This window comes from Budorcas taxicolor, chromosome 11, assembly GCF_023091745.1.
Source record: "Budorcas taxicolor isolate Tak-1 chromosome 11, Takin1.1, whole genome shotgun sequence".
Lineage (NCBI taxonomy): Eukaryota > Metazoa > Chordata > Mammalia > Artiodactyla > Bovidae > Budorcas > Budorcas taxicolor.
Window position 1 is genome coordinate 74643930 of NC_068920.1, and position 26465 is coordinate 74670394.

General features: G+C 40.4%; 1 protein-coding gene across 1 annotated transcript in view; it reads left to right on the forward strand.

The window, feature by feature from the left end:
* Window positions 1–7759: 7759 nt before the first annotated feature.
* Window positions 7760–26465, forward strand: part of YIPF4 (Yip1 domain family member 4) — a 33662-nt gene continuing 14956 nt past the window's right edge. The window contains exons 1-2 of the mRNA XM_052649007.1: window positions 7760–8085; window positions 25253–25406. Of these exons, the coding sequence (XP_052504967.1) occupies window positions 8007–8085; window positions 25253–25406 (233 nt within the window). The 5' untranslated portion in view covers window positions 7760–8006. The remainder of the gene's footprint in view (window positions 8086–25252; window positions 25407–26465) is intronic.

The window sequence follows — 26465 nt, forward strand, 5'->3', positions numbered from 1 at the left end:
ATGTGGTCCACTGGAGAAGGGAAGAGCAAACCACTTCAGTATTCTTGCCTTGAGAACCCCATGAAGAGTACGAAAAGGCAAAAAGGACACTGAAAGAGGAACTCCCCAGGTCGGTAGATGCCCAAAATGCTACTGGAGATCAGTGGAGAAATAACTCCAGAAAGAATGAGGGGATGGGATGGAGCCAAAGCAAAAACAACACCCAGTTGTGGATGGGACTGGTGATAGAAGCAAGATTCGATGCTGTAAAGAGCAATATTGCATAGGAACCTGGAATGTTAGGTCCATGAATCAAGGCAAATTGGAAGTGGTCACATAGGAGATGGCAAGTGTGAACGTCGACATTCTAGGAATTAGCGAACTAAGATGGACCGGAATGGGTGAATTTAACTCAGATGACCATTATATCTACTACTGTGGGCAGGAATCCCTTAGAAGAAATGGAGTAGCCATCATGGTCAACAAAAGAGTCTGAAATGCAGTACATGGATGCAATCTCAAAAATGACAGAATGATCTCTGTTCATTTCCAAGGCAAACCGTTCAATATCACTGTAATCCAAGTCTATGTCCCAACCAGTAACACTGAAGAAGCTGAAGTTGAACAGTTCTATGAAGAACTACAAGACCTTCTAGAACTAACACCCAAGTTGTTTGGGGCTTATCAAAGTTATTGTGGTTTAGAGTTTTTGTATTAGCTTGAGAGAGTAATAATATTGGTTAACTTTAGACTGTGATAAGTTAAGTTTGAGTTCTTTACTGTCTGAGCCACCAGGGAAGCCTGATAAGCTAAGTACACGTGTTAAAAGTGCATTGCATGTGTATTTAGGAAATTACTCCTTTGTTGATTGTTTGATTTGCTATTTTGGGGTGGTATGGGGAGGGAGATGAGAGGGAGGTTTAAGAGGGAGGGGATATATGTATACCTATGGCTGATTCGTGTTGAGGTTTGACAGAAAACAACAAAATTCTGTAAAGCCATTATCCTTCAATTAAAAAATAAACAATTTTTAAAAAAAGATTTAAAGAAGTGCATTGCAACTGATAAGAAAATATAAATAGAGAGTATAACCTCTAAACTAGTAAAATGAAAAAATACAATGAGAGAAAATAATCAAAATAAAGAAAGAAGAGAAGCCAAACACAGTTAAATTTAATAGGCAAACAAATAGCACAAAACAAGATAGAAAAAATAATAAAAGCAATGCACAGTAACTACAATGAATGTAGATGGACTCAATGCTCAAGTTTAAAAGCTAAGGTTGTTAGCTAGGGAAAAAGTTGTTAGCTAGGAAAAAGTTACTCTAGGGAAAAAGTGCTATTTACAAAAAGATATATCTAGACTTTAAGGGTACAGAAAAGTTAAAAGGATTGGCACAAAATTATGGCAAAGTGGACTAAAGAGTTCAGCACTGTCACCCCAACAACAACACAGTTTAGTTGGAGAAAATTATTTGAAAAACCAATTATTTAAAGTCTCTAGAAATTGTCCTCAAGGTACACAACAAATGGAGAAACATTCATTTAAGAAAAATCTATTTAATCTTGGTAAGAGTGAGAGTGGGGATTCCATGCTGAGAGGGGCACGTTGTGGAGACCCTAGGCTCAGAGCACAGCCAGCTAATCAGCGAAGGACTGCCATGACACAGCCAATCTTCGTAGACTGAGAGAGGTGGCTATTTTTTCAAATGCATACTTTTTAACATATTTATGTATTCATCGCTGAGTTTTGGTTGCTGTGCACAGGCTTTCTCAAGTCACAGAGAGCAGGGGCTATTCTCTAGTTGTGATGCACTGGTTTCTCGCTAAAGCAGCTTCTCTCATTGCAGAGCATGGGCTGTAGGATACTCGGGTTTCAGACACTATGGCACACAGGCTCAGTGGCTGTGGTGCACAGGCTTAGCTGCCCTGAGGCACATGGAGTCCTCCCAGGCCAGGGATTGAATCTGTGTTCCCCGCACCAGCCGTGGATTCCTATCCACTGCACCACCAGGAATCCCTTGCAGATTCTTAATCCTTAATATGTCTCAGTATTTCTTCTTCCCCATTCCCAATCTGCAACCTTAGTCCAAGACATTATATTTCTGCTAAAATCTAATACAAGTCTCTGCTCCCCAAATCAAAACATCCACTACTGTGGATATCTTAGTAATTATTCTAACAAGAATATCTAATATGTCACTCCTTTGCTCTAATTCCTTTAAGGGCTCCTCCAACACTTTCATAAAACATTTTTTAGCATGCAATATTGTTCATTATTTCTTCTTTACCTATTCATGCAGTCACATCTGTAGCCATCCTCTCTCATGTAACCTAAGCTCCAAGCAAAGTAAATGACTTCTAGTTTCCAGATCTTTGGAATGTGGTGACCCAGGCTGCCAGCCCCACATACTTCTTTGGTCAAAAATTTTTATACACCCTTTAAGTACCAAGTTAATTATTACCGCCTGTGAGAAATTTTTCAGTATTTCCTTTTACACTTTATGGCCATGACTTCCCAGTGTTCTACTGCTGACCTATCATTTATCTCTCTCAAACTCTGTCCTCATTATACCCTCAAAACTTCTCTCAAAAATTGGACATCACATTAATGTGGCTTGGATAGAGTGCCTGAAGAAGAATGGAGAGAGATTTGTAACATTGTACAGGAGGCAGTGACCAAAACCACCCCAACGAAAAAGAAAGGCAGAAAGGCAAAATGGTTTATCAAACAAGGTCTTACAAATGGCTGAGAAAAGAAGAGGAGTGAAAAGCAAAGGAGAGAGAGAAAGATATACCCAACTGAATAAAGAGTTCCAGAGATTAGAAAGGAGAGATAAGAAGCCCTTCTTTAAAAAACAGTGCAAAGAAATAGGGGGAAACAACAAGATCTGTAGTCTTCTACAGGTCCCCTCAAGAAAATTGGAGATGCCAAGGAAACATTTCTTACAAAGATGAGCACAATAAAGGACAGAACAGCAAGGATCTAACAGACACAGAAGAGATTAAGAAAAGCTGGCAAGAATACACAGAAGAACTGTACAAGAAAGATCTTCATGACCCAGATCACGATGGTGTGATCACTTACCTAGAGCCAGACATCCTGGAGTGTGAAATTCAAGTGGGCCTTAGGAAGCATTACTACAAACGAGACTAGTGGAGGTGATGAAATTCCAGCTGAGCTATTTCAAATCCTAAAAGATGATGCTGTTGAAGTGCTGCACTCAAAATGCCACCAAATTTGGAAAATTCAGCAATGGCACAGGACTGGAAAAGGTTAGTTTTCATTCTAACCACAAAGAAAGGCAATGCCAAAGAGTGTTCAAGCTACAGTTGCACTCATTTCACATGCTAACAAGCTAATGCTCAAAATCCTTCAAGCTTGGCTTCTTCAGTACGTGAGCCAAGACCTTTCAGATGTACAAGCTGGGTTTAGAAAAAGCAGAAGAACCAGAGATCAAATTGCCAACATCTGTTCAGTTCAGTTCAGTCACTCAGTCGTGTCCAACTCTTGGCAACCCCATGAATCGCAGCACACCAGGTCTCCCTGTCCATCACCAACTCCCAGAGTTCACTCAGACTCACATCCATCGAGTCCGTGATGCCATCCAGCCATCTCATCCTCTGTCGTCCCCTTCTTCTCCTGCCCCCAATCCCTCCCAGAATCAGAGTCTTTTCCAATGAGTCAACTCTTTGCATGAGGTGGCCAAAGTACTGGAGTTTCAGCTTTAGCATCATTCCTTCCAAAGAAATCCCAGGGCTGATCTCCTTCAGAATGGACTGGTTGGATCTCCTTGCAGTCCAAGGGACTCTCAAGAGTCTTCTCCAACACCACAGTTCAAAAGCATCAATTCTTCGGTGCTCAACCTTCTTCACAGTCCAACTCTCACATCCATACATGACCACAGGAAAAATCATAGCCTTGACGGGACGGACCTTAGTCAGCAAAGTAATGTCTCTGCTTTGGAATATACTATCTAGGTTGGTCATAACTTTTCTTCCAAGGAGCAAGTGTCTTTTAATTTCATGGTTGCAGTCACCATTGGCAATGATTTTGGAGCCCCCCAAAATAAAATCTGACACTGTTTCCCCATCTATTTCCCATGAAGTGATGGGACCGGATGCCATGATCTTCCTTTTCTAAATGCTGAGCTTTAAGCCAACTTTTTCGCTCTCCTCTTTTACTTTCATCAAGAGGCTTTTTAGCTCCTCTTCACTTTCTGCCATCAGGGTGGTGTCATCTGCATATCTGAGGTGATTGATATTTCTCCCAGCAATCTTGATTCCAGCTTGTGTTTCTTCCAGTCCAGCGTTTCTCATGATGTACTCTGCACATAAGTGAAATAAGCAGGGTGACAATATACAGCCTTGACATACTCCTTTTCCTATTTGGAACCAGTCTGTTGTCCCATGTCCAGTTCTAACTGTTGCTTCCTGACCTGCATACAGATATATCAAGAGGAAGGTCAGGTGATCTGGTATTCCCATCTCTTGAAGAATTTCCCACAGTTTATTGTGATCCACACAGTCAAAGGCTTTGGCATAGTCAAGAAAGCAGAAATAGATGTTTTCCTGGAACTCTCTTGCTTTTTCCATGATCCAGCGGATGTTGGCAATTTGATCTCTGGTTCCTCTGCCTTTTCTAAAACCAGCTTAAACATCAGGGAGTTCACGGTTCACGTATTGTTGAAGCCTGGCTTGGAGAATTTTGAGCATTACTTTACTAGCATGTGACATGAGTGCAATTGTGCGGTAGTTTGAGCATTCTTTGGCATTGCCTCTCTTTGGGATTGGAATGAAAACTGACCTTTTCCAGTCCTGTGGCCACTGCTGAGTTTCCCAAATTTGCTGGCATATTGAGTGGAGCACTTTCACAGCGTCATCTTTCAGGATTTGAAACAGCTCAATTGGAATTCCATCACCTCCACTAGCTTTGTTCGTAGTGATGCTTTCTAAGGCCCACTTGACTTCACATTCCAGGATGTCTGGCTCTAGATTAGTGATCACATCCTCATGATTATCTGGGTCATGAAGATCTTTTTTGTACAGTTCTTCCGTGTATTCTTGCCACCTCTTCTTAATATCTTCTGCTTCTGTTAGGTCCATACCATTTCTGTCCGTTGTCGAGCCCATCTTTGCATGAAATGTTCCCTTGGTATCTCTAATTTTCTTGAAGAGATCTCTAGTCTTTCCCATTCTGTTCTTTTCCTCTATTTCTTTGCAATGATCGCTGAAAAAGGCTTTCTTATCGCTTCTTGCTATTCTTTGGAACTCTGCATTCAGATGCTTATATCTTTCCTTTTCTCCTTTGCTTTTCGCCTCTCTTCTTTTCACAGCTATTTGTAAGGCCTCCCCAGACAGCCATTTTGCTGTTTTGCATTTCTTTTCCATGGGGATGGTCTTGATCCCTGTCTCCTGTACAATGTCACAAACCTCATTCCATAGTTCATCAGGCACTCTGTCTATCAGATCTAGTCCCTTAAATCTATTTCTCACTTCCACTGTATAATCATAAGGGATTTGATGTAGGTCATACCTGAATGGTCTAGTGGTTTTCCCTATTTTCTTCAATTTGAGTCTGAATTTGGTAATAAGGAGTTCATGATCTGAGCCACAGTCAGCTCCTGGTCTTGTTTTTGTTGACTGTATAGAGCTTCTCCATCTTTTGCTGCAAAGAATATAATCAATCTGATTTCGGTGTTAACCATCTGGTGATGTCCAACATCTGTTGGATCATACAAAAAGCAAGAGAATTCCAGAAAAACATCTACTACTACTTCACTGGCTATGCTAAAGTCTTTGACTGTGTGGATCACAACAAAATGTGGAAAATTCATAAGAGATGGGAATACCAGACGACCTGACCTGCCTCCTGAGATACCTGTATGCAGGTCAAGAAGCAACAGTTAAAACCAGAACTGGAACAATGAACTGGTTCAAAATTGGGAATGGAGTACATCACAGCTGTATATTATTACCCCGCTTATTTAACTTATATATGCAGGGTACATCATGCAAAATGCCAGTCTGGATGACTCACAAGCTCGAATCAAGATTGCCAGGAGAAATATCAGCAACCTCAGATATGCAGATGACACCACCCTTATGGCAGAAAGTGAAGAGGAACTAAAGATCCTCTTCACAAAGGTGAAAGAGGAAAGTGAAAAAGCTGGTTTAAAATTCAACATTCAAAAAACAAACATCATGGCATCTGGTTCCATCACTTCATGGCAAATAGATGAGGAAAAAGTGGAAGCAGATTTTATTTTCTTCAGTTCAGTTCAGTCACTTAGTCATGTGTGACTCTTTGTGACCCCATGAACTGCAGCATGCCAGGCTTCCCTGTCCATCACCAACTCCTAGAGCTTGCTCAAACTCATATCCATCGAGTTGGTGATGCCATTCAACCATCTCATCCTCTATCGTCCCCATCTCCTGCTGCCTTCAATCTTTCTATCAGGGTCTTTTCTAATGAGTCAGATTCTTCACATTAGGTGGCCAAAGTATTGGAGTTTTTTTGGGTTCCAAAATTACTGTAGACAGTGACTGCAGCCACAAAATTAAAAGACACTTGCTCCTTGGAAGAAAAGCTATGACAAACCTAGACAGTATATTAAAAAGCAGAGACATCACTTTGCTGACAAAGGTCTATACAGTCAAAGCTATGTTTTTTCCAGAAGTAATGTACAGATATGAGAGTTGGATTGTAAAGAAGGCTGAGCACCAAAGAATTGATGCTTTGAACTGTGGCGCTGCAGAACTCTTGAGTGTCCCTTGGACAGCAAGATCAAACCAGTCATGCCTAAAAGAAGTCAACCCTGACTATTCATTGGAAGGACTGATGCTTAGGCTCCAATACCTAGCCACCTGATGGGAAAAGTGGACTCATTGGAAAAGACCCTGATGCTGGGGAAGATTGAAGGCAAAAAGTGAAAGGGGTGGCAGAGAATGAGATGGTTAGACAGCATCATGGACTCAATGGACATGAATTTGAGCAAACGCTGGGAGATAGTGAAGAACAGGGGCGCCTGGCCATGCTGCAATTGATGGGGTTTTAAGAGTTGGGCATGACTTAGCAACTGAACAAGTTTATCAGCAGACAAGACCTTGTGAAAACAGCACTGGACTAGAATTCAGAAGATTTAGGTGCTCTTGTGATTGTCTCCTTCCTTACCTTTCCAGGCTTCAATTGCCTCACTCACTGAGGAATGTGGTAGACCAGAGCCCTAATGTTTGAGTGGAAATTTACAACTTTTTTTTTTTTTTAAGTATCCAATCCAGCCCTTCATTTCACAGATGAGAAAAGTTAAGTCTTAAGGACCATATACAATTTAAGTCAAGATACTGGGGGAGAACGGATACATGTATGTGTATGGCTGAATCCCTTTGTTGTTCGCCTGAAACTACCACAACACTGTTAACTGGCTATACCCCAATACAAAATTAAAACGTTAAAAAAGAGACGGAGATAAAATTAATATCTAAAGGAAAGGGAATCAAGGGATATTCCAGGGCTGATCTGTAAAAAGACTCCCAATTCTCAAAATTTTTACTCCGCCCATTTAACAGAAGTAGAGAATATAAAGAAAAGCCGAAAGGCAGGAGACTTGACGGAAACAAATGAAAAAAGTGAGACGCCAGAGTTTTCCATGAATTACAGATGAACTTCCTGTCCCGGGTAAACTTCCGCAATCAACAAGAGGGAGAGCCAATCAGAACCTTTCTCCTGGAGCCAATGGAAGAGCAGATTACAAAGAGCCAATCACATCGGCGCTGTCACTGTTATGGTCCTGTCAGGGCGCCGGCGTCGTGGTTCCTGGGCGGTCGCCGCCGAGGACACTTCGGTGGGGACCTTTGGGGGATAGCTTCGTGGCTAGCTGCGTTCGTCTCCGGCCTTGCTCCCAGCCTGCATCTCCCGGTTCGCGGGTCCCACCGTAGGGCGCGGGTGCGGGTCGGCGGCGCGGCGGCCTTGGGGCCTGGGCCCAGCCGCAGCCTCCTCCTCCGCCGCGGGCTCGAAGGGGCCACGAGATGCAGCCGCCGGGCCCGCCCCCGGCGTATACCCCCACTAACGGGGACTTCACCTTTGTCTCCTCAGCAGACGCGGAAGGTGAGACTGGGCCCCCGAAGGGCCCGTCACCCCGGGGGACGCCGGGCGGACACGACAGGGTCTTTCTGATGCCGAGGTGATTGTGGCCTGGTGGGTACGGACAGGAAGCTGACCTACGGGTGACTCGAGCCTGTGCGTTTGCCGGGCCTTCCGAGAGGGCCGAGTGGCCGAGGGTGGGGCGTGGGGAGCTTTCCAAGTGACTCGGTCGGCTTCTGGTTTTCTCCACACCATCTGGTGTCAGGTTTATTTGGCGGACTCCCCCACCTCGAGTGCACCCACGGGACCCAAAATTTTGTTTCTAAAATGACTTGCTGTAACTCAGAAACGGATGGTTAGATTGGCCGGGACCGCTGTCAGAGAATGAGAATGAGGAAGGAGGGCTGTGTTGCTCTGTTGTTTATCAGTACATAACTTTTGCGTAGATGAGCCGCTGCAAGTACTAACCTCCCTCGAGGAGTTCGTGGCTTTTATGGAATCTAGTATTTTGCCTACGTCCGTAGTTTTCCTCCTATTTCATGGTATTTGACAATGTTCAGAGAAGTAAACCCAGATGTGTTTGAAACTTCTTGTAATCCAGCCTAGTGTTCCCAGTAGGTTCTCTAGATTTTCGCCAGATACTGTTTTGAGGAAGCTAGAGAGATTTTTCTACAGTAGGGGAGAATTTGTTTTCCTCCTTTTCTGTGTACTTTACCAAACTCTTTGTAACAGAAATCTTTCTCTGCTCCTTTCGTTAGACTTTGTTAACCAGTAATTTTCCAGTGACGAGACTTACCTGTTCAATATGAAAAAAATAAATTTTTCTTAATTGTAGAAACTTCATCGTCGAGAAGGACATAGTGTGTTTCCTGAGAAGACTAGTTTTGTAATATTTAATTAATACAACTTGCTTTTCCTTTTTCTGTTTTGCTTTCCTCGTTTTTGTTTTGTGAGTGTTATTTTTTTTAAAGTACTGTAATTTTGGCTATAATTTAAAATGTAAAACAAAAATTTTGTCATAGAGAACATAGCTGATACATTTAAATGTAATACCGAAATTTGGTGAAATATGGCCACCCAAAATAGTTTAATTTGTTACATCTACATTTGGTAGCCTAGTGCTTGGAGAGAAATAAGTGACCTTAATTTGCCAGACTTTAAGGAAAAAATTATGTCATTTAGTATCACAGCCTGCTTGTTCAAACTCATGTATCTGTGTTTATAGTTTTCATATCCTTCCTTCCCCCAGAAATTGCCTTTCTTAAATACACTGAAGAAATCTGATAATAATATAGCAAACTAATCCATTGACTCCATACATAAAACCAAGAAACCTGGAATAAGTAAAATCTATAAGGTTTATTCAAACTTGTCCACATATCCTCCGAGATTGTATAGACTCCCTGTATATCTAGGGAAACATAGGCAAAGATAGATATGTGTATAAAATTCTCATGTGTATAACCTTATACAGTTGGAATATGCAGACTGTAAGCAAACGCCTGAGTTTTAGTGAACCTGAGGCTTAGAAAAGTTCAATAACCTCCACATGAAGGATCTGGAATTAAGAGCTAGTCTGTCTCCTCAGATTTCTTTACACTAAATCATGATGCAGCTTTCACGTATTTTTGTAAAGTGGCTATTGTATATAAAGTATATAATCCTGGATTTCCGTTGTGTCGTTACCAATTACTGTCCATGTGATATTGGGCAAATTGCTATCTCTCTTAACCTCAGCTTTCATACACTTGAAATGAGAATGGTGGTAGCCAAGTGCGCAAACATTTTGCAGATGCAAAGCAGTTAGTACATCTGGCAGAGTGAAATGCTCAGTACTTGTTAGCGGTGTTGTTGCTGCTTTGCGTTTCATTGTCAGCTGGCCCCACAATTATTTTCTGTTGTTCTCTAACATAAACATTCACGCTGTGACGCCACGTCTCTTCTCTGGTTCCTAAGCATGCCATGTAAATTCTTGCTTTTCTGTTTCTATGTTTTTTGTCTAAACACGAATATTTTCAGCTTATCGATGTTTTCATGTATACTGTCCTAGATTCTGCTCAGGTCTCTTAATACTTATCGTTACTAACTGTACATGTTCTTTGTTCTAAAATGTGCTTTGATGTTTGTATCCATATATGTGTTTATCCTGGTCCTCATGCTTAGAATGAGGTTTCTCTTCCTTATACCAGGATGAAACCAAATATTCCTTCCTTGCTGAAACTTTGCTTAGCTGTTACTCAGAAAAACTTCCCTAATCTTTTCTGTATCCAGTACTTAGCACAGAACCCAGAATATAAACATCACAACATAATTGTTGGTTGAAGGAATAAATGATTTCTGCTTTCTTTTGTCTCATATGACATTGACATTTTTGTCTACAAAACTTAGCACATCTGGATGGTATAGCTAAGAACTTACTGGATTTAGAACCGGAAGACTTCAGTTAAAGTTCTGACTCTGACAGTAGCTCTGTGATATTGGCCAAATTACATAGCTCCTGTAAACTTACATTAAGTAAAATGAAAAGCACACTTATAAGAATATTGTGAAAACTGCTTAACGTAACGTGTATAAAAGCAGGGTCCCTAAGTACAAGTTATAAGAGCATAGGCTATGTATGGCCAGTAAATGAATAAATAAGTGAATAATGAAATCCAGACTGAATATTCAAGTCTGTGGTGTAAACCTACATCCAAAAGCAGTAATGAAATGCGTGTGTATAAATGCAAGAATGTAGAGGAGCCTGGCAGGTCCATAGGGTCACAAAAGAGTCAGAAGTGCTTAGCGACTGAACAGCAACAGTGATACTGCTATACGTATGTAAAATATTATATAGAAGTCTTTAAAGCAACCCTTTGACTTTATTTTTTATCACACAAATCAATGACTCTTTGCTTGTTACATTTCCACAGATCAGCAGCATTGGCATTGCTGGGCGCTAGTAATGCAGAATAATCTGCTTAATTGTAATATACATTTTGAGAAGATCATCCTTCAGTGATTCATGTAGCGCATTAAAGCTTGAGAAGCTCTGATTTAGAATATTATGAAAGATCAGTCAGGAGAGGAAGACATTTTTTATAGCTGAAAGATCAGGGACAATTTAAGAGAGGTAATATTTTGCCAAATTTTGAAAGATAAGTAATGTTTTTTTATGTAGAATGAAGGGAGTATGTCTATATGCGAGGGACTGCATATGAAGAAGTCCCTAACACCAAAAAAATGGCTTAATAAGAAAGGGATTTTCAAAAATTCACCATATATAATAAATACTATAAAAAGGAGGTTGAAAGGTAGAAGTGGTTAGGTGCAGGAGGGGATCAGGAGGTCTTCAGCGAAAGATGAGGTACAGTTTAAAGGAAAAGTTCTTCAGGTTGAAAAGAGGGAAGAACATTCTTTTAAAGCTGTGATGTTGTTCAGTCACCAAATTGTGTCTGACTCTTTGAGACCTTGCTGCAGCACACCAGGCTTCCCTGTCCTTCACTGTCCCCTGTAGTTTGCTCAGATTCATGTCCATTGAGTTGATGATGCCGTCCAACCATCTTATCCTCTGTTGCCCCCTTCTCCTCCTGCCCTCAGTCTTTCCCAGCCTCAGGGTCTTTTTCAGTGAGTAGGCTCTTTGTGTCCGGTGGCCAAAGTATTGAAGCTTCAGCTTCAGCATCAGTCCTTCAAGTGAAAATTCGGGGTTGATTTCCTTCAGGGTTGACTGGTTTGATCTCCCTGCTGTCTAAGAGTTCAAGAGTCTTCTCCAGCACCACAGTTCAAAAGCATCAGTTCTTTGGTACTCCGCCTTCTTTATGATCCATCTCTCACATCCGTACATGACTTCTGGAGAAACCATAGCTTTGATTATATAGACCTTTGTCAGCAGAGTGATGTCTCTGCTTTTTAATACGCTAAGTTTGTCATAGCTTTTCTCCACAGAGCAAGTGTCTTTTAATTTCATGGTTACATTCACCATCCACAGTGATTGTGGAGCCCAAGAAAATAAAGTCTCTCACTGTTTCCGTTTTTTCCCCATCTATTAGCCATGAAGTGATGGGACCAGATGCCATGATCTTGGTTTTTTTGAATGTTGAATTTTAATCCAGCCTTTTCACTCTCCTCTTTCACTTTGATCGAGGGTCTTTAATTCCTCTTCCCTTTCTGCCAGTAGGATGGTGTCATGTGCATATCTGAGCTTATTGATATTTCTCCCAGCAGTCTTGATCCAGGCTTGTGATTCGTCCAACCTGGCGTTTCAAATGATGCACTCTACATATAAGTTAAATAAGCAAGGTGACAGTATATAGCCTTGACATACTCCTTTCCCAGTTTTGAACCAGTTTGTTGTTCCATGTCCAATTCTAACTGTTGCTTCTTGACTTGTATACAGGTTTCTCAGGAGGCAGATAAGATGGTCTGGTATTCCCATCTCTTAAGAATTTTCCAGTTTGTTGTGATCCATACAAAGGCTTTATCATAGTTAATGAAGCAGAAGTAGATGTTTTTCTGGAATTCCCTTGCTTTTTGTATGATCCAACGGATGTTGGCAGTTTGATCTCTGGTTCCTTTGCCTTTTCTAAATTCAGCTTGTACATCTGGAAGTTCTCAGTTCATGTACTGCTGAAGCCTAGCTTGAACGATTTGGAGTATAACCTTACTAGCATGCGAAATGAGCACAGTTATCTGGTAGTTTGTACATTATTTGACAGTGCCCTTCTTTGGGATTGGAATGAAAACTGATCTTTTCCAGTCCTGTGCCATTGCTGAATTTTCCAAATTTACTGGCATATTGAGTGCAGCACTTTAACAGTGTCATCTTTTAGGATTTTTAAATAGCTTAGCTGGAATTCTGTCCCTTCCACTAGCCTTGTTTGTAGTAATGCTACCTAAGGGCCACTTGACTTCTGACTCCTGGATATCAGGCTCTAAGTGAGTGACCACACCATCGTATTATCTGGGTCATTAAGACCTTTTTGTATAATTTTTCTGTGTGTTCTTGTCACTTCTTTTTAATCTCTTCTGCTTCTGTTAGGTCGTTACCGTTTCTGTCCTTTATCATGCTCATCCCTGCATGAAATGTTTCCTTGGTGTATCCAGTTTTCTTGAAGAGATCTGTAGTCTTTCCTATTCTGTTGTTTTCCTCTATTTCTTTGCACTGTTCATGTAAGGAGGCTTTTTTATCTCTCCTTGCTGTTCTCTGGAACTCTGCATTCAGTTGGGTATATCTTTCCATTTGTCCCTTGCTTTTTGCTTCTCTTCTTTCCTCAGCTGTGTGTAAAGCCTCCTCAGACAACCACTTTGCCTTCTTGGATTTGTTTTTCTTGGGGATGGTTTTGGTCACTGCCTCCTGTACAGTGTAACGCACCTCTGTCCGTAGTTCTTCAGACACTGTCTCTCAAATCTCATCCCTTGAATCTATTAATCGCCACTGTATAATCATAAGGGATTTGATTTAGGTCATACCTGATTGGCGGAAATAGCACCCCACTCCAGTACCCTTGCCTGGAAAATCCCATGGATGGAGAGGCCTGGTAGGCTACAGTCCATGGGGTCGCAAAGAGTTGGACATGACTGAGCGACTTCACTTTCACTTTGATTGGCCTAGTGGTCTTCCCTGCTTTCTTCAATTTAAGCCTGGGCTTTTTTTTGTTTTTTTTTCCTCTCAGTTTTAACCTCTTCATTGATCACAGCCTTGTGATTATTGCAAAGGCAGTAATTGGCTGAGGCAAGCCCTGTATATTGCTTCCCAGGTGGCTCAGTGGTAAAAGAATCTGCCTGCCAATGAAGGAGATGCCAAGGGTTTGATCCCTGGGCTGAGACAATGCCCTGGAGTAGGAAATGGCAGCCCACTCCAGGATACTTGCCGGGAAAATTCCATGGACAGAGAAGTCTGACAGGCTACAGCCCATTGGGCCGCAAAGAGTCAGACATGACTGAGCGCAAGAGTCCGTGTATTTTATACCTCGCGATCTTCACAGACCTGAAACAACGCTGATTTATAGCTTGAGCTCCTTGGAGTTAGAAGCTGTGTTTTACTGTCTACCAGTATCATACCCACTGCCTAGCACAGCACCTGGTTCAGAGCAGGAACTTAATAAATGTTTGATGACTACATTATACTTTTTGATTACGATAAGGCTGTTGTGCTACTAGAACTGAAGCCAACACAAATTGGACAGAAGTCCAGCACGTGGTTGGAAAGGGGATGAACGAGACAGCTTAGCAAGAGGGATGGTCTAACCCACCAGTAACCATTTTTCTGCCCTCATGTTTTGCTACCCCTAAGTATCTTTGTATTTATATCAAAACATCCATCTTTCTTCCAAATCTTAAAGGAAAAGTTTCTTCTTTTTTTAGGATAAGCCTCTGTATGCTTTTATTCCCATATCTTATTGCTTATTTTGGAGCTTTTCTTGCTCTTTGTTTTTCTCTGTAGCATTTTTTAAAATTTGTATTTCTACTCTTCTTTCTTCCATCTCTGTCATGACTCACAGGTCCCCTCCTAATTGACAGAATTTTTAATTAACTCGACTACTCCTGCTTTTCATTGCTTTCACAGCTAAACTATCTCTGTTACTTCCTATTTCCTCAGCATCCAGTAGTCCTTACTACTTTGCTGGATCTGTACTTGTTTCCTATCATCTACAGGTGGATCCTCAGCAGTGTTTCCCAAACGGGAAAGGTAATTCCCAGAGTCTTTAAAACTGGGCCTTTCATTAGCCTTGATTGTCCATGCCTTTGTCTCTGCCCTTTGTTTTCCTTGGAATGATAGCTTTTTTAATTTTATTTTTTACTGAAGTGTGATTTGTTTTACGGTGCTCTGCCAGTCTCTCCTGCACAGCACAGTGACTCAGACACATGTGGACATTCTTTTCTAAGTATTCTTTTCCATGATGGTTTAGCACAGAAGACTGAATATAGTTCCCTGTGCTATATATAGGACCTTGTTGCTGATCCATCCTATATATAATAGTTTATATATGCTGATCCCAAACTCCCTGTCCTTGCCTCTCTCACTGCTGCCTTCTTGGCAACTGAAAGCCTCTTCTCTCTGTCTGTGAGTCAGTTTCTGTTTTGTAGATAGCTTCATTTGTACCATGTTTCAGATTCCACATGTGAGTGATAATGTATGGTGTTTGTCTTTCTCTTTCTGACTGACGTCATTTAGTATGAGAATCTCTAGTTGCACCCATGTTGCTGCAGATGGCATTACTGCGGGCTTTTTTATGGTTGTGCAGTATTCCCTCTTATATGCATACCACTTCTTGATCCACGCCTCTGCTGACGGACGTTTCGGTCGTTACCATGTTTTGGCTGTTGTGAATAGTGCTGCCATGAACATAGGGGTGTGTGAATCTTCTTCAATTATAGTTTTGTCCAGTATGTGCCCAGGAATGAGATTGCTGGATCATAGAGTAATTCTGTTTTTAGTTTTCTGAGGAAGCTTCACATAGTAGCTGCACCAGGTTACATTGCTACAAGCAGTATAGGAGGGTAACCTTATCTCCACACCCTCCCCAACATTTGTTATTTGTGGACTTTTAATGATGGCCATTCTGACCAGCGTGAGGTGGTATGTCATTGTAGTTCTGATTTGTATTTCTCTAATAATTAGTGATGTTGAGCATCTTTTCATGTGCCTGCTGGCCATCTGCATGTCTTCTTTGGAGAAATGTCAGTTAAGGTCTTCTGCCCATTTTTCAGTTGGGTTGTTTGTTTTTTTGTTGTTGAGTTGTGTGAGCTGTTTGTATGTTTTGGAGATTAAGCCCTGGAAATATTTTCTCCCATCTTTGGAATGATTTCTTATTCCTTCTCTGCTCATCCACTTACCTCATGCCAGATTCAGGGTCTGCTTCCACATAGCCCTCCTGACCCCCTCTTTGATAACTTAGGCCTCTTTACTCCTCTGGCACCTGTCATCTGTTGGCGATAGGCCTTGTCTTTTACCTGGGGAAGAGTGTGTTTTACAGTACTAGTAGGATTTTGTATCATTTTCAACACTCTAAAAAGAAACCCTGTACTCATACTCAGTTACTCCTTTCCCTCCCTGTGTTCCAGTCCCTGGTAACCACTAATCTACTTTCTTTTTTTTTCTCCTAATGTACTTTCTGACTCTAGAGATTTGCCTCTTGTTGATATTTCATGTAAATAGAATAATATGTGACCTTTGTGTCTTTTTTTTTTTTTTCACTCAGCTTAATGCTTTCAATCTTTGTTCATGTTACAGTATGTGTAACTCATTCCTTTTCTGGCTGAATAGTAGTCCATTGTTTGGGTATATGATCAATTGGGTTTTAAACTCTTTGAAGTATCTTACTTCTTTATATCACTCTCAGGGCTTATAGAAATAAGTAAGCCATAAATATTTATCGGTGGATTACTTAACCAATGTTGAAAATGAGGCAAGTACTAAAGAGAAAATGAGTTAATGTTTGTGATATAGTTCCTCTTGCCAAAGTCCAGAAACTTGTCTCCAGTCTCTCTTTCACCTTCTCACTTCTCATAGTCAGTTGATCATCCAGTTATTGCAGAATAGCTCCATTGCCTTAGTTCAAGTCCTTTCCGTTTCTCTTCTCTGTTCTTTACTGACAGTACTTCCTCCTCAACCTCTCGCCCCTTAAATCAGTCCTCCATAGTCTAGCTAAAATTATGTTTATTGTTGTTGTTTAGTCACTAAGTCATGTCTGACTCTGTTCGACCCCATGGACTATAGCCTGCCAGACTCCTCTGTTCATGGAATTTCCCAGACAAGAATACTGGAATAAGTTGCCATTTCCTGCTTCAAGGATGTGTTTACAGAGTGCAAATATAATTTTGTGTATCTGCTTTATTAAAACCCTCTAATGTCTCTTCCTTAAAAATTTTTTTTTCGTGCCTGTGCTGGGTTTTTGTTGCTGCAGGGGCTTTAGTTGCAGTGAGCGGGGGCTACTCTCTGGTTATGGTGCATGGGCTTCTTGTCGCAGTGGCTTCTCTTGGTGGGGCGTGGGCTCAAGGGCGCACAAGCTTCAGTAGTTGCAGCAAGTGGGCTCAGTAGTTGTGGCACACGGGCTGAGTTGCTCCACAGCACGTGGGATCTTCTTGGACCAGAGATCAAACCCATTTCCTGCTTTGGCAGGCAGATTCTTTACCACTGAGCCACCAGGAAAGCCCTAATGTCTTTTCTTAATATAGCTTCTATTGTTTTTTATTTAATACATTCCAGTTCATTAGATACATGGTTTATTTTTCATGTTATTGCAGGTTACAGTGTTACCAAAATACACTGCAGAATGACAAAAGTCTTCTTTCCTTTAACTTTCAGTTTTGAAACTGAGCTTGCAACTTCAACATTCTTATTACTTTCTTTCAAGATCTGTGCTGCTATGTGCCCTCCCATTAATTAATTCATCCAACCTGCACACATTTGTTGCCTGCCTACTATGGACCAGGCTCTGTAACAGGTATTGGAGTTAACGTGTTCAAAACAAAAGGACAAGAAACACACTTAGCTTCTCCCATCAGAGAACTTAGAGACATTAACCAAATAATCACACAAACATATTATTATAAACAATAAGTGTTGTGGAGGAAAAGCCAAGGGGACTATGAAAGGAATGTTATCTAGTCAGGGAAATCATGGAAAATTTCCTAAATAAGTATACCATAGAATTGAAGAATGGGTTGCATTTAATTATCTGAAGTTGGAGGAAACAACCAGATACAGAGTCCCTAAGGTTAAAGGGATCTTGGTTCATTCAGAAAACTGAGCAGCTTAATATGCCTGGAACATAGGGTCACGGTGGGGCGGGAGACAGAAAATTGTTCTGAAGAAGTGGATAGGGCATGTGGAGATTATTAGATTTAGCTGAAAAAGCAATGGGAGGCCACCAAAGGATTTTAGAGAGTGAAAGATTTGCATTCAAGAAAGGTCGTCCTGACTGTAGGTGAGAATGGATTGAAAGAAGAATAATTAGGGAAAGCAGTTAGCAGACCATTATAGTCATGCAGGCAGGAGATGATAGTTTGCACTAGATTGGTGCTGGTGGTAGAAATGGAGAAAAGTGGGCAGGTTCAAAAAATATTTAGAGATAAAAGTGATAGAATTTAGTGGTGGTTGAATGGTGCAGGAAGCATGTGAATAAAGGAAACTGTCAAGGATAATTAGACTTCTTTCTGGTTTACAATGCTGGATAGGATAGTGGTACTAGTCACTGAAATAAGAAGCTAGAGGAAGACCTTATCCAGAATTCACTTTTGGAATATTGAGTTTTAGATGCTTTTGAAATAGCTACAGTGTGAAGCTGACATGTTAAACTGACAGTTGATTAAAGTCTACAGAAGAGAACTGGGCTCAGTATATTGCCTTTTGAGCTCAACCTCCTCAACGTTTCTACCCCGTTATGGTCTGAATAGTTGTGTCCCCCAAAATTCATATGTTGAAATTCTAATGCCCAGTGATGAAGTTAGGAAGTGGAGCCTTTGGGAGGTACTGAGATCATGAGGATGGAGCTCTCATGAATGAGATTTGTGCTCTTGTAAAAGAGATTCTAGAGCTCCCTACCCACTTCTGCCATGTGGATGCACAAGGAGAAGTCAGCCAGCTAGAAGAGAGCCCTTACTGAACATGCTGACACCTTGTTTAGCCTTCCAACCTCCAGGATTGTGAGAAACAAATTTCTATTGTTTACAAGCCACAGTCTATGGTATTTCGTTATAGCAGCCTAAACAGACTAAGACCCTCCTATATAAAAACAATACAGCTCTTAGGACATGATTGTGATCAGTAATTTGCAGACATATGATGCAGTAATTTTTGTATTAATATGCTCTTTTTGAGTAAACAGCAATTTTCTGTTCATCTGTTAAGGTAACTATTTAGTCTACTTTGTGTGATATTCCCCCTCTCCAGAAAAGATACCATCTCTAAAGATACAATTTAGTAGTGTTGATAGAGGAATCTTTAGTTTTACCTTTTAAAAAATTTCCTACTTTCCTATTTTTAAAAACATTATATCCATGTAGGTATTATCACAAATATCCTTTATACAGTATGCTCATGAAACACAGTATATGATATATAATGGGTGCAAGAATTAGCTTTCCTTTCCTGTTTGAAAATGACTCAACCTTTCTTGGGGAGGGAAAAAAGGTAGTTATGCAAGATTTACCTTTTTAAAAAATTCACGTTTATTTTCATAAATTTTAAATTTGTAAGGTACTAGACAAATCTACGGAGAAGGCGATGGCACCCCACTCCAGTACTCTTGCCTGGAAACTCCCATGGACAGAGGCGCCTGGTAGGCTGCAGTCCTTGGGGTGGCAAAGAGTCGGACACGACTGAGCGACTTCCCTTTCACTTTTCACTTTCATGCATTGGAGAAGGAAATGGCAACCCACTCCAGTGTTCTTGCCTGGAGAATCCCAGGGATGGGGGAGCCTGGTGGGCTGCGATCTATGGGGTCGCACAGAGTCGGACACGACTGAAGTGACTTAGCAGCAGCAGCAGACAAATCTAAAATGCGGTAAAATTGCATAGAACTGTACACACGTACAGGGCTTCCCTGGTGGCTCAGTGGTAAAGACTCTGCCTGCCAGTGCTGGTGACGTGGGTTTGATCCCTGGGTCGGGAATATCCCCTGGAGAAGAAAATGGCAACCCACTCTAGATTCTTGCCTGGGAAATCCCATGGACAAAGGAGCCTGGTGGTGAAAGTCTGACTTGCAAAAAAGTTGGATGTGACTTATCAACTAAACAGCAACAACAAATACATATAGAAACACAAATAAGTGCGCTTTAAACTGGTAAAATCTGAATAAGTTGTATTGACTGCCTTGGTGTCAGTGTCCTGGTTTTGATAGTGATGTAATGGTGCCATTGGGGGAAAACAGGGTGACGGGCACATCAGACCTTACTTCCTGTGGAGCTATGATTATTCCAGAGTAGGAGATAAAAGACGCATAAAGCAAATGAAATACATTTCTGTTAGCTAATTGATTTATCTAACGGAAACGTGGTACAGTGGAGAAGGGAATGAATGGCAAACCACGTCAGCATTTTTGCCTTGAGAACCCCATGAGCAGTGTGAAAAGGCTGATATGACACTGGAAGATGAGCCCCCCAGGTTAGTAGGTGCCCAGTATGCTACTGGAGAAGAGTGGAGAAATGGCTCTAGTGGGAATAAAGAGTCTGAGCCAAAGCAGAAGCAACGCCCAGTTTTGGATGTGTTTGGTGGTGAAAGTAAAGTCTGATGCTATAAAGAACAGTATTGCATAGGAACCCAGAGTGTTAGGTTCATGAATGAATTGGTCAAACAGGAGATGGTAAGCATGAATATTGACATTTTAGGAATCAGTGAACTAAAATGGACTGGAATGGGTGCGTTTAATTCAGATGACCATTATGTCTACTACTATGGGCAAGAATCCCTGAGAAGAAATGGAGTAGCCCTGATAGTCAACAAAGAGAGTCTGAAATGCAGTACTTGGGTACAGTCTTTTTCTGGGGTCACAAAGAGTTGGATACAGCTGAGTGAGTGAACAGCAACAGCTGGTTTGCCAACATGAGATATAATTTCTTTTAATTAATATTTTGTGTAATATGAAAATTAACTAGTAGTATCAAACAGTAAGAGCTTCCCTGATGGCTCAGACAGTAAAGCACCTGCCTGCAATGTGCAAGACCCAGGTTCAATCCCTGGGTGGGGAAGATTCCCTCGAGAAGGAAATGGCAACCCACTCCAGTACTCTTGCCTCAAATAGTAAAGCTACTAAAATTGTAAACCAAAATGATATGAATGAAAATATTACCTAGGACATAATTTTATACAAGGCTTTAAAATTTTTTCTTATGGAGTAATATAATCAAGCTCCAATATAGGTTTATTGTTGCTGTTGTTTCTAAGTTGTGCCCAACTGTTTGCCACCCCATGGCCTGTAGCCTGCCAGCCTTTCTGTCTGTGGGATTTCCGAGGCAGGAGTAATGGAGTGGTTCCCATTTCCTTCGCCAGGGCATCTTCCTAACCAGGGATTGAACCTTTCTCCTGCATTACAGGCGGATTCTTTAGCACTGAGCTACTTGGGAAGTCTGCTGCTGCTGCTGCTGCTGCTAAGTTGCTTCAGTTGTGTCCGACTCTGTGTGACCCTATAGACGGGCAGGCCACTATGCTCCTCTATCCCTGGGATTCTCCAGGCAAAAATACTGGAGTGGGCTGCCATTGCTATTATAAAACGATTATGTACTTGCTTGGTTTCTTGAGCTCTTTCATTCAACTATATGTGCATTAAAGTGTTTTTATAACTAAAATGGAACAGTGGAATTTATCCCTTAAGTGTGAAACATGTGCTTGTTTTATTTTGCTGCACAGATAGTCCATTGTGGTTTAGATTTAAGCTCACATGGATTTCATTTCATTTTCATTCAAATAAAATGGAGTAATTTTTTTGTCCTTGATCTTGTTGCTTGTTAAGTAAGAAAATGCTTATTCACATATATAGGAAGTTGGCAAGTACCAACAAAATATTCATGTTCATTGCAGTTTACTCTTTCATAAAATTAGAACTTTCGTAGGGGCAGATCAGCAGTAAATTTCATCCTGAATATACCATCATACTACACTGACCAAATTCTTCAAAGTAAAGTTCTCAGGCTGAGTAGAAGGTTCAGAGAAAGGATTCCTCAACCCAACTTGAATTGAATTGAAAAGGAGGGAGAAGTACCATTAAGTTTTGTTCTGCCATTTTTCCAGGTGGCTTTCAGTAAAATTTGAAACGTATTGATATTCTTCTTCACTCTGAGCCCAGACAAGCAAAGGAAACATTTTTGAGATTTCTTTCAAAGATTATTTTCTCTTAAATCCACTTATATTTATTATTATCCTTGTTGTTTTTTTACTTAGAAAATGACAAGAATGTTATAGTGTAGTAAGAGAGAATTTGGGCTTCCCAGGTGGCTCACTGGTAAAGAATCTGCCTTCCAAGCAAGTTTGATCCCTGGGCTGGGAATATCCTCTGGAGAAGGAAATGGCACCCACTCCAGTATTCTTGGGTGGGAAATCCCATGGACAGAGGAGCCTGATGGTCTACAGTCCATGGGGTTGCAAAGAGTCAGGCATGACTTAGGGACTAAATAACAACAAAGAAAGAATTAATTTAAAATGAGTGCATTATAATTCTGGTAGATGTGCTCAGTCATTCAGTGGAGTCCAACTCTTTGCAGCCCCATAGGCTGTAGTCTGTCAGGCTCCTATGCCCATGGAATTTTCCAGACAAGAATACTGGAGTGGGGTGCCATTGCCTACTTCAGGGGGTCTTCCCGAACCCGTGTCCCTGTGTATCCTGCATTGGCAGGCAGATTCTTTACCACTAGCACCACCTGGGAAGCCCTGTAATTCTGGATACCTATGCTGGAGTTGATCAAGCTAGCTTCTTTCTATTCTGGTTTAATGCAAGACAGCTGTGCTCCTGGAGCGATTTGGAATATTTCTCATTGTTTTCTGATGTATTTTATGTGCTAGCTTGCTCATGTTTTAGGATAACTACTGAGTTTTTTATTTTTAACTTTTCTGTTGCTTTTTTTGTACTCACATCTACTTGTATCTTGGGAGAACTGAGTGATGTGTCAAACTGCTGTTTCTAGCATTGTCCTGTATGTGTCCATGATGTTTTTCTACATTGCCTAGAATGGAAAACACTACCAAATTGTAAGCTAAAGGTGCCTTTTTGAGGCTCTGCATCCATGCTATGAAAAACTACTAGGCATATACAATTGTTTCTCACAGCACTCCTTAGCTCTAGGATTTATATAGCTTTTTTTTTTTTGGTTTAGAAAAGGACTTTAAGTGCAGTCTTTCCAAGAGGCCAGGAAACAGTTGTTAAGGTCCTTTCCTGTCTCATAATTCCAAAACCTTTCATGTCACTGTTGTACTAATGACTTCCTGATCTAAATCATCTTCTTGTTAAAGCAAAAAACAAAACAAAACACTCTTTGTACCTGTTGGAAGTAGAATTTTAGTTAAATTTCAACTCTTTCATCTTCATCTCAGAGTAAGATGAAACAGAAAGTAATTTTGAGAGAGTATTTTAATCAAAAGATTCTATGGCAGCATCTACAGAGACTATTTTTTAAGCCTAAGCAGGGAAGGACAGTGCATTCAAAAGTACTTGGGTTTTATCTCTAGCTGAATAAACTCCCATTTAAAAGCTTCTTAGAGTCATATAGTGTTAAACATGGAAAGAACTTTGAATAGGAAACTGGAGACCAGAAGCGTTAATAATTTGCTGTATTAATTAGTAGCTAAGTTAGAACTTAGCTTCAGAATACAAACTTTATTATGATTAATTGCAGGAGTTGTCAGAACCAGACAATTGCAGGAGTTGTCAGAACCAGACAATTGCAGGAATTGTCAGAACCAGAAACATCATGAATGCATAAAATATATGTAGATGTACAGAATATGTGTCAATCACCTTTTTATGTAATCGTTAAGTCTTTTGGTCAACAGTAGGCTGTTAGAGGTTAAGTTTCGGGGGAGTCAAAATTATACATGTATCTTTGACGGAAGGTGGCACCCGTGATCCCCACACTAGTCCCATAATTGAGCCCCTCAGTGATTAAAGTTTTAAGTCAGATTTTTAAAATAGCATTTTTCAAAAGCTAACCTAGAAAATTTAAGGTGATGTGCAAAATTAAGCTCTTCTTTTTACTGTAAATGGTCTCCAGGGAAGGAGAGTCTGTGTTGAGTGTTCTGGCTTGCTATTGCCAAAATTGTTTTTTGATGGACCACTCCAGTCTTGGGACTAGGTAGCAGCATTGATGATTGTTTACTAGTGCATGATGTTTGGTCCTACAAATGTCTTTTTCAGTTAGTTCCTTTATGACCCCAGGCAAGTCCTTCCCTATTCCCTTTTTTTTTTTTGACCAGAACATGTGATACATGTACTGCTGTGATTATCTGTAACCTCTGAGGCACTGGTACAGACTGTGAATGGATTTATTTTGTTATGTGGATAAACAGGATCTCTTGACTGCTTTTTAGAATTTACCCAAATTGCCAAAACTAAAGATAAACGATGTAATTATATAAAGAAAAAAAGTTAGCTGAAATATCAGGGAACTCTTACTACTTAGATTTATCCAGAACTAAGCATTAATATATAAAGCACTTAGCATAGATAGTTGATGATTTAAAAAAAAAGAAAATAAGTACATGAAAAAGTAGGAGAAATTATCTGTGGTTTTCCTTTAGCAAATAATAATATCTGTTGGTTTACATATATAAATATGCAGTGCCTTTAAAAAGAATGTATGTAGTCACTTTATTCTGAAGCACATAATGTACATAATGATGGAAATTCAAAATGATATCCTGTTGGGAATTCCCTGGTAGTCCAGTGATTAGGACTTGATGCTTTTGCTTCCAGAGTCAGGGTTCAATCTCTGGTAGGGGAACTAAGATCCTACAAGCCTTGAGGTGTGGCCAAAACCAAACCAACCAATGTACCAAACAACAACAAAAAAAGAAAATGATATCCTATAATATATTTATTTTTCTATATCTTCCATTTAAAATTTAAAGTTACCATTAACAAGTCTAGATTCTGGTACAAGGTTAGCTAATTAGATGTGAAATCTTTCATATGTCTTCACTACTCTGATTTTCATTTTTTGTAAAAATAAAAGTGAAGGTATCTATTGGTGAAAAAATAAATTGAACTGAGTAACTTTTAAAGATTTTATTGGTTTATTCAGTGATTCATGAATTGGGCAGCATCCCATTTAGCAGATAGAAGGGAGCTTTGAGGGGCTGTACAAAATGAAAGACTTCAAGCAGAAGGAAGCAGGGAAAGGAAGTTGTATTAGCTGGAAGTGGGTTAGTTATGGCAAAGTCATTTTCCTTTAGGAGATTACAGTGTCTTTCAGGCAGATTACCTCACTCACGATGACCAGGTGATTTCTGACTCCCTAGTTTTAAGATTCTGTTTCTGGGAGAAGCCAAAATTGTAATTCATTTTTGCTTTGATGACATGGGACTTAGCATAAGTGACTCCCATTTTGTGTTTGTTGTCTTGTTTTTAATACTAGCAACTATAAAATATGAAAATTATATGCACTAGCAGGTGTTCATACTTAGAGATCTTCAAATGACAATTTTTAGTTGAATATTTGCTTATATTGGTTAAGATCCACACATTTTACCTTGATTTAGAGTTTTGTCGTCTTTTCTCCTAAGATCTCAGTGGTTCAATAGCACCCCCAGATGTCAAGTTAAACCTTGGTGGAGATTTTATCAAAGAATCTACAGCCACAACATTTCTGAGACAAAGAGGATATGGCTGGCTTTTGGAAGTTGAAGATGATGACCCTGAAGATAACAAGCCACTCCTGTATGTAAAAATAATATATATTTTTTGGATTTTAGAGCTGGTCTGTGAAATGATTATATTCTTTCATATTATTTAAGACAGGTATGGAAAACCTTAACCTTTTTGGTCAAAAGTTTTAGCTGTTTTCAGTTTTGCTAGTACATTTGACCTTTGAACTACTGAGGTTTGAACTGTGTAGGTCTACTTATACATGGATTATTTTCAGCACTTGTACTGGAAAATTTTTTTCAGATTTGCAGTAGTGCAAAAAAAACTCACAGGTGAACTGTGTAGCCTAGAAATATCATGAATGCATAAAATATAGATGTGCAGAATATGTGTTAATCAACTCTTTATGTAATTGCTAAGTCTTCTGGTCAACAGTAGGCTATTAGCAGTTAAGTTTTGGGGGAGTCACAATTATACATGTATCTTTGATGGCGGGTGGCACCCATAATCCCCACACTGTTCAAGGTCACCTGTAATTAGTAAAACTGGAATAATGAATAATATTTTTAACTCATTGAAAGTTACGTTTAAGACAAATTAAGAATTTCCAAAAGATTACCTCTCCAAACTCTCTCCTGTATAGCAAGTCTCAAGCTACCCCTGGGAGGACTACAGGGATAGTTTCACCTTCTTCATAGTACTTGAAGATTTTTAAGCAATTATGTATCCCTTGAGCTCCCAGGTGACGCTAGTAGTAAAGAACTCCCCTGCCAATTGCAGGAGATGTAAGAAACATTCAATCCCTAGGTGGGGAAGATCCCCTGGAGGAGGGCATGGCAACTCACTCTAGTTTTCTTGCCTGGAGAATCCCCATGGACGGAGGAGCCTGGCGGGCTATAGTCCATAGGGTCGCAGAGTCAGACATGACTGAAGCAACTTAGCACATGTAAAGAATCAATAGCATGCATATGTATCACTTAGGGGGAAAAAGTGAAGAATTTAACAGTTTGAAAGGAAGAACCTGCTGCTGCTGCTGCTAAGTTGCTTCAGTCGTGTCTGACTCTGTGCTACCCCACAGAGGGCAGCTCGCCAGGCTCCTCTATCCCTGGAGTTCTCCAGACAAGAATACTG